Source organism: Salvelinus alpinus, chromosome 3 (genome assembly GCF_045679555.1).
Source record: "Salvelinus alpinus chromosome 3, SLU_Salpinus.1, whole genome shotgun sequence".
NCBI classification, from domain to species: domain Eukaryota; kingdom Metazoa; phylum Chordata; class Actinopteri; order Salmoniformes; family Salmonidae; genus Salvelinus; species Salvelinus alpinus.
The window spans coordinates 30,480,593-30,489,818 of record NC_092088.1 but is presented as its reverse complement, the minus strand read 5'-3'; the positions used below and the strand labels follow the sequence as shown (position 1 = coordinate 30,489,818).

At 42.0% G+C, this 9,226-nt stretch overlaps 1 protein-coding gene across 1 annotated transcript; it reads left to right on the top strand.

Moving 5' to 3' along the window:
- Positions 1-2,229: 2,229 nt before the first annotated feature.
- Positions 2,230-9,026, top strand: pgap3 (post-GPI attachment to proteins phospholipase 3). The gene is made up of 8 exons (XM_071392500.1): positions 2,230-2,684; positions 3,295-3,392; positions 5,568-5,720; positions 5,904-5,966; positions 6,677-6,738; positions 7,081-7,217; positions 7,436-7,640; positions 7,964-9,026. Exons 1-8 carry the CDS (start codon positions 2,432-2,434, stop codon positions 8,025-8,027), a joined length of 1,035 nt encoding a protein of 344 aa, XP_071248601.1. The 5' UTR covers positions 2,230-2,431; the 3' UTR covers positions 8,028-9,026.
- Positions 9,027-9,226: the final 200 nt, after the last annotated feature.

Genomic DNA, 9,226 nt, shown 5'->3' with positions numbered 1-9,226 from the left:
CTAGGCAGAGTTCCTCTGTCCAGTGTCTGTGTTCTTTTTCCCATCTTAATCTTATCTTTTTATTGTCTAGTCGCAGATATGGCTTTTTCTTCGCAACTCTGCCTAGAAGGCCAGCATCCCGGAGTCGCGTCTTCATTGTTGACGTTGAGACTGGTGTTTTGCGTTTTAAAATGATAAAGTTGGATTAGCTAACACAACGTGCCATTGGAACAGAGGAGTGATGGTTGCTGATAATGGGCTTCTGTACACCTATGTAGATATTCCATAAAAAATCTGCCGTTTCTAACTACAATAGTCATTTACAACATTAACAGTGTCTACACTGTATTTCTTATCTATTTGATTTTACTTTAATGGACAAATGTTTTTATTTTCTTTCAAAAATAAGGACATTTCTAAGTGACACCAAACATTTGAACGGTAGTGTATATATAAACAAAAACAAATTGAAATCATTGTATGAGAAAACTAAAGGGTTTTTGCAACATGCCTCTATATAAGGAACAATTGGCCGTTTAAATTAGGTTGGTAAGTCACATGGTTGAAAAGCTATTGAAACTGTACCTTTTTAACAATATTTGTATGAAATCGTGTAAGCCCTTTGCACACCATTTGTTTTTCCTAAAATGTTTTTCTCTACCCTGTGAACAATACAAAGTCGGTTTAAGGTGTCTAGGTCATGTGATCAAGGACCTATTAAAATTTAAAGTAAAAAAATGAACTAGTAAAATGAAGGTAAAATAAATTCAGAGGTGAAAGTAGATTTAATTTCTTCCCGGTACCCCACCCCCCCAAAAAAGATCGCCAGCAGAGCAGACCTGTACATTCTGCCGCCCTTTGCAAGAAAGAAATGACCACCATCAAATTGTGTGTACATTCCTGTTAGTGAGCATTTCTCCTTTGCCAAGATAATCCACCCACCTGACTGGTGTGGCATATCAAGAAACTGGTTAAACAGCATGATCATTACACAGGTGCACCTTGTGCTGGGGACAATTAAAAGGCCACTAAAGTTTTGTCACAGAACACAATGGCACAGGTGTCTCAAGTTTTGAGGGAGCGTGCAATTGGAAACCTGACTACAGTAATGTCCAACAGAGCTGTTGCCAGATAATTGAATGTTAATTTCTCTACCATAAGTCACCTCCAACGTCATTTTAGAGAATTTGGGGGGGGGGGGGGGGGGGTCTAATAAATCCCATTTGTAGGGAAAAACTAATTATGATTGGCTGGGCCTGGCTCCCAAGTGTGTGGGCCTATGCCCTCCCAGGCCCACCCATGGCTGCGCCACTGCCCAGTCATGTGAAATACAGATAAGGTCCTGATGATTTTATTTAAATTGACTGATTACCTTATATGAACTGTAACTCAGTAAAATATTTGAAATTGTTGCGTTTATATTTTTGTTCAGTATAGTTGCATTGACTGTGCGCCAGGCTGCCTACACCTTTGCCTTGTGATTATGAAACTCGTGATGGAATCGGGCAAATAAGACCTGTGCAACGCTGTACACCTTTTTTCCTTCATAAAGAGCCAACCCTGAGGTATGTTTTTCAAATCGTTCGCGACCTATTGAAGTTTGAAGGTCCGAATGTATGGCGAATATCGAAACTCAAACCAATTTTACCACGGTGAAAAACAATTGGAACCATTTCCCTATTTGACCGCAACATTTTACGAGTATTATTACTCATTCTGTGGTATTTTAGCACAGATAGAACAATGAGACAGATGTATAAATGTGAAGCATCCGCTTGGTATTTCCATTCCCTACACAATATGGTAGTGAGAGGAAGCCCACTGGCGAGCAGTGGCTGAAGATGGCTCGAAATGGATTTGGGCCGACATTCAGCGCATGTTCTCATCGATGAAACATTTGATCTCAAGACAGTTTTATATTCCCAAAACCAAAATATGTTATGAACAGAACTCGACTAAGTTTTGTTGATTTTGCCCTTTGCAAAAGTTGGAAAAAATCGCGTTGTTTAGAAGGTGCGCAAAGGCGAATTGAGTTATTGCACACGCGCACTTCAAAGTAGGCGTTCCCTAACGGAAAAATGCAGATGTCACGCCAATAGGAGCTCGTGCTTGGCTCTGCCCTTACTTGTTCTGCCCACTATGACTCATTTGCTCCTATTGGAAACGACAGGCTATGGTCTCTTGGTTAAGTTAGAAAAAAATCTTTGACTCTTTTTTTCTTTATCAACCACCGGCATGCGCAGTTCGCATGTTTATTCACACTTCCTGGTCCGGAATTTGGAAAACTGCACGGCAGGAGCGGGGTGAAAAGTACAGCAGTGCACAGTGGACCCATAGGGCAGTGATCCGCAAAGACACTTCGCGACCTACTCAACTACCGCAGGTGGAAAGATGTTCTGGTGATCTGGGTATGGAAAGCTGGGCCTTTGTTGTCAGCTCTGGGTGACATGAAATGCCGCTGCGATCGCTACCTGGTGCCGACTCTACGAACATGGCCTCGCCACTGCCCCCCTGCACAGCTGTCATATACTCTGCCCTGGCAATCGTCGCTCTTCTCCTGCTCTCGGCGACTGCTGTGAATGCCTCCCAAGGCGACAAGGAGCCAGTTTACCAAGGCTGTGTCACGCAATGTGTCCGGACCAACTGCACCGGAGCTCGGCTCAGAGGTTTTCAGTCTACACAGGCGCCTTACATGGCGCTGACAGGTGAGGGTTTTCTGCCGCTGCCACGTTCTGGAAGTTTAAAAACTAGCTAGCTCGCGCTGGGGAACCAGTCGCCAGCCAACTAACTTTACTACTAGAGCAGCATCCACTGATATCGTAGCTAGCTAACCAATTTCGTTATCAGTGTGGAAATGAGAAATGCTTAAAATGCATATTGCTGTCATTTAAATGCATGTTTTGCTGTTCTGCATTGGTTAGCTGTTGGTATACTCAGACAGTATTGCATTTTGGTGATCACTGTATGAGGTACTGCATGAAGTTTTGAAGCCAGTTGATCATTTGAGTTGGTGCTGCTGAATGAATTATTTGTGATGCAACAAGCCTTAGCCCATTTGGCTTCTGTCAACTCAATTAACTACAGACTGTCAATGACCATTATGGTGTTGTGTTCCATCAGATAAGTTGGCTTACTGCTGTAGATTGTCAGGAACGGCCACCAAAGTCACTTTATTCTTGCTACGCAAGTTCAGAGTCAAAAATAAGAGTGAACCCATAGGCTGTAATTGAACACTGCCCATTTTATTTCATTGTGTGTGTGTTCTCTCTTTACTACGTGCATTTGTCTAACTCCAGCTTTCTGTCCCTTGTCCAGGCTGGACGTGTCGTGATGACTGCCGGTACCAGTGCATGTGGCAAACAGTGGGACTGTACCAGGCTGAAGGCTACAGCATCCCACAGTTCCATGGAAAGGTATGGTTCTATGCATTCTATGGTCAACCTTACCATGAGATCCTTAGTGCAGAGTTATCCAATGTCAATAAATGGCTTTCGGATAACAAACTTTTTCTGTATCTTAGAAAAACAGAATCCCTCGGTTTTAGTGTCAAAGTGGGCACAAAACCTCAAGTCAGTTACCATGAGTGTGAACTGAATAGGTAGCTAACCGGTGAGACTGGTCCTGAAGGTTTTAACAATGTTAAACCAAAAATGTAAATTCCTAGCTTGGGACATCAAAAATGTTGATAGTGACACCCTAAGGACTCTGGCAGGTGTGCTAGTTCAGTGTCACTTTGATTATGTGTGCACATCATGGTTAACCAGCAGACCCAAACATCTAAAGAATAAGCTACAGACCAATCAAAACAAGCTGCTGAGAATTGTACTGAAGCATTTTAAGCAGCTAGGCCGGCTATCTGTAGAGAAAAGGGTAATATTAATTCACCTGTTCCACAGATTTATTACTGACTCAGCCCCAAGTACCTATCAAATTATTTTTATTGTATTAGAGATTTCTACCAATACAACGCCAGAGACTCTGTTGCCAGTCTTACCTTTAAGAGCCTAACTGCTAAGAACACCTTTTTATACACCTGCACTGTTGAGTGGAACAAACTACTACAGCAACTTAAAATTCATGCTGACCATAACATTTAAAAAATAATGTCAAAAGCTGGCTAATGATCGAGTAATATGACAATTGTCTCTTGTCTATCTATGTAATGTCTGTATCATTTTGTTATTACAGCCTTAATTTAAAATGGATTACGTTTAGATGTTGTCACTGATCTACACACAATACCCCATAATGTCAGTGGAATTATGTTTTTAGAAATGTTTAGAAATGAATTAAAGATGAAAAGCTGTGATATGTCTAAGTCAATAAGTATGCAACCCCTTTTTTTATGGCAAGCCTAAATAACTTCAGGAGTAAAAATGTGCTTAACATGTCAGTTAATAAGTTGCAATAATGGTGTTTAACATAATTTTTGAATGACTACCCCATCTCTGTACCCCACACATGCAATTATCTGTAAGGTCCCTCAGTTGAGCAGTGAATTTCAAGCACAGATTCAACGACAAAGACCAGGGAGGTTTTCCAATGCCTCACATGGGTAAAAAAATAAGATAATTTAAAAGCAGACATTGAATATCCCTTTGAGCATGGTGAAGTTATTAATTACACTTTGGATACACGTTATTGTATCCATTATTATTATTAATTACACCGGAGGCGCCTCTTCACTGTTGACGTAGAGACTGGTGGTTTGCGGGTACTATTTAATGAAGCTGCCAGTTGAGGACTTGTGAGGCGTCTTTCTCAAACTAGACACACTAATGTTCTTGTCCTCTTGCTCAGTTGTGCACCGGGGCCTTGCGCTGTTCTGTGAAGGGAGTAGTACACAGCATTGTACGAGATCTTCAGTTTCTTGGCAATTTCTCGCATGGAATAGCCTTCATTTCTCAGAACAAGAATTGACGTACCAGTTTCAGAAGGTCTTTGTTTCTGGCCATTTTGAGCCAGTAATCGAACCCACAAATGCTGATCCACCAGATTCTCAACTAGTCTAAAGAAGGCCAGTTTTATTGCTTCTTTAATCAGGACAACAGTTCTCAGCTGTGCTAACATAATTGCAAAAGGGTTTTCTAATGATCAATTAGCCTTTTTAAAATGATAAACTTGGATTAGCTAACACAATGAGCCATTGGAACACAGGGGTGATGGTTTGCCTATGTAGAGATTCCATAAAAAATCTGCTTTTTCCAGCTACAATAGTCATTTACAACATTAAGTGTTTACACTGTATTTCTGATCAATTTGATGTTATTTTAATGGGCAAAAACTTGCTTTTCTTTCAAAACAAGGACATTTCTAAGTGGCCCCAAACTTTTGAACGGTAGTGTATGTTGTGTGTTTTATTTAACTAGCAGCCCTTGTTCAGTACTAGCCCTTCTAATTCAAGTGGTCCAAGTCCTTGATTAGTTGGATAAGGTACTGCAATATATCAAATTAGTGTAATGGTTTGGGGGTACTCAAGGAGAGGTTTGGAAATGAACCACTAGGCTATATATATGGGGATAATGAAAGACTAGGAGTCACTCTCTTTTGTCTCACTCTTTCCTTCTTTGTCCCGCTCTCTTCTACAGTGGCCATTTACGCGGTTCCTGTGCTTCGAGGAGCCAGCATCTGCTCTGGCCTCTCTGCTCAACGGCCTGGCCTGCCTTCTGATGCTGCTGCGCTACCGCAGCTCTGTGCCACGCCAGAGCCCCATGTATTACACCATCACCGCCTTCTCTCTGGTGTGTTTGAATGGGTTTATTTCGTGAGTGTGTCGTGTGTGAGACAGACACTGTAATGTGTGCATTTGAGTGTACGGAAGTTTCATGAATTTAAGTTTTCAGAAACTTAACTTAACCTTTTTGCTTATTCATATTCAAATATACTTATGTAAACTTGTTTTTTAATAATTTCTCTTTATTCAGGTTTCTCTCAATGCTTGGTTCTGGTCCACAGTGTTCCACACCCGGGACACCTATCTCACTGAGGTAATGGTCAAAACCATAACCTACCTAACCATCATACAGCAAGTGGTTAATACAGCATGTGTTACAATTAGGGTATAGCCATCTGTGACACATAGCATACGTTGAGAAACCAGGGTAGAAATCAATTCCTCTTCAATTCCTGTTGAATTGGACACATTTCCCAATAGAAATGCAGTTTTTTCTTAATTGAGTGAAATTTGGATGGAATAAAAGCCCCAACCCTGACAATCAGTTTGGATTTGCGGGTAGCTAGAACATACTTTAAGCTACAGTGTGATTCATTCAATGCCAAACCATCTGCCAGGACAAGAGAAAGCTTCCACTCAATCTTTATAAAACGAACAGGCAATTAGCTAATCAGGTTAACCAAAAGCTCTAGGGTCTAATGACATTGTTATCTTGTACTGCCATTAAACTGTATGATCCTCAGATTACATCAGTCACCATTTTTGTGGTGTTCAATTCATGAGTTGAAAACGACCTATTTATTTTCTATGAACATTTTTCAATTCATGAATTAGGATGCAGCGTAATAATTCGGATGGAACTGTTAACAGGCATTTACCATGGATTGTTGTCAATAACTAACACCTCATCACCAATCCCTCGAGGTCGAGGGTGATCTCTTCACTGTTTTTGGTTGTTGGTCAGAACTAACCGTTTTCTAAACAAAATATATATTTGCCAATTTGTTTGTATTTACCTTCAAGAAAATGGACTACTTCTGCGCATCTGCTGTCATCCTCTACTCCATCTACTTATGCTGTGTGAGGTAAATTAAAAACAGGCTTTTTTTCTCATACTTTTTCCTCAAGAATATTGTTGATTAACCCCTATGACATACGGTAAAAACACTGAAGGATCATTGGCAAAGGCAAACTGCGTCAGTATAGAATAGACCTCAATAAGCCATGAGTGATAATATTTATGTTAATATACATACATAGCTGGTTCGGTTGGTAACAAAAATGTCCTTCCATAAAGTGCTTTATTTCTGGGTTTGTTAATAGATGTTTCGTAAACACAAGGAAAATATGAAAGGTGATTATTAACCTCTGTATGGATATATTTTAGGACAATGTATGATATGACATTGACCCTTATATCTCCCCAGGACGTTGGGGCTGAAGAGGCCGGGGGTGTCCAGCATGGTAGGGGTTCTGCTCATCCTGGCCTTCACCTCCCACGTGTCTTACCTGACCTTCGTCAGCTTCGACTATGGTTACAACATGGCTGCCAACGCCACCATAGGTACGGTTACCCGTACCTTAATCCATAACAAGCAAAGAGCACAGATATTTAATTCTAGTCAATTGTTCCCGTGGTAACGTTCACTTTAGCATTTCTCTGCTTGCGGTCAGTCTCAATCTCTCTCGTTTTCCCGACCACACTATCCCCTACCCCCTCCACCCTCTCTCTCCTCATTCCCGCCTCTCTCCACCACCTCCTGTTCCCTATCCCTCCCATAGGCATAGTGAACCTGCTGTGGTGGCTGTGTTGGTGCTGGCAGAACCGGCGGACACTGCCCTACTGGTGGAAGTGTGGCGTGGTGGTGGTGCTGCTCCATGGCCTGGCCCTGCTGGAGCTGCTCGACTTCCCGCCACTGTTCTGGGTCCTGGATGCCCATGCAGTCTGGCACCTCAGCACCGTGCCTGTGCATTTCCTCTTTTACAGGCACGTATAACCTCTTGTCTGTCGACCTATTCCGGTAGAAGCTGGTAGATAGAGAAATGGGGAGGACAGGCTCATTGTAATGGCTACTTGCTCCCACTTACTCTACAGAACACTTTTTCATGTTTTTGAAAGCTATAAACAGAGAGCTCACTCAAGTTCTTCTACTCCAAAAGTAGTCCTCGTGGATAATCCATAAAAGGACAGCACTTGAAACCTTTCAATAGCTTCCCCTCGACCTTTACCATCATCCAACATCTAGGCTTGCATTCGTTTTGCACCTCTATTCCATCACCAACTTTGTCTCTTTTTTTTCTTCTCTACAGTTTCTTGATAGATGACAGTCTCCATCTACTCAACACAGAGAAGACTGGTGTGAAACTGGAGTAGCAGGAGCTCATCACCACTTAATCCCACCTCTTTCCTCACTCACCAATCAAGGCAGCCGGACACCAGAATGGGGTGGAGCTCAGTCGCCATGGCTACCTGCACGGCACCTATGAATCTATGAATTCCATCAAAGTATAGACTTTTTTGTTGTTTACTTTTTCATGTTTTTTGGGGGGTTGTTGAAATTATTTGAAATATTTATTTTTCACATGAGATTTTTCTTGACTTGATGTTTGCATTCAGTAAGCTTTGCCTTGTATAGAGTGAGAAATAAGGCCCCTTTGTCATCAAACTTCATCTAAATACTATATTGATTCATAGAATCCTGGACATTTACACAGTAGACCCGATGCACATTGGGTATCCACCGGCAATCGTACGCATGCATATCGATTTAATTGACGGCCTCTACAGAATAGGCATCGTAGGCTTGAAGTTAGCCCCATAACAGGCACTGAACGCATTAGCTGTGTCAAAATCGGGCAGACATTTTGAAAGTGATCGAAAACGGGCCTTCATTCCTGGGTCATGTTCAATAGGCACGAAACGGAAGAAAGTGGTCTGAAACGGAGAGGTTCCATCTGAACTTGTCCAATGACAAACGGTGTGCCCTAATAAACATAACCCTCTTGTCCATGAGGGCACGGTTTGAGTTTACATTATAGAAGCTGCAGCCATCAGATGGCTCCACTACCACCCATAAGTGGAATCCACTCTCGGCACAACACTGCATGTGCCCAAGTCTGTCTGTGCCAAAAGTGGCCTTACATACACAGGGAGAGAGGTGCCCGCTGTCAGGGTGGGGGTGCCAGCATATTGTTCTCGAGTGGGGGGAAGGGGACCAGGGAGTATGTTTGGAGGCCATTCCAGCTGACTGTTTTTTCTTTTTCTTTCTCTCGCCATCTCACCTTTATTTTCGCGCCTATGCTATTTCCATTGCTGCTTCTTTTAGTTGATATTCTTTTTAAATTGATTTTCAAGTGAGATTTTGTATTTGTTGCCATTTAGGATTTATTTGACATTGTGTTGATTGGTTTTCTCGGTTATGATTACTTGTTAGTTTTTTTCGGGGGGGCGGGGTGGGGGTGGTGTTATCATGTAATGGAAGTCTTATTTTTATTCACCTTGATTGCCTTTCTGGGGTGAGGAAAAGGAGAGATGGGAGCGGGACAATAGGATAGAAGTATAGAGTTGTGGAC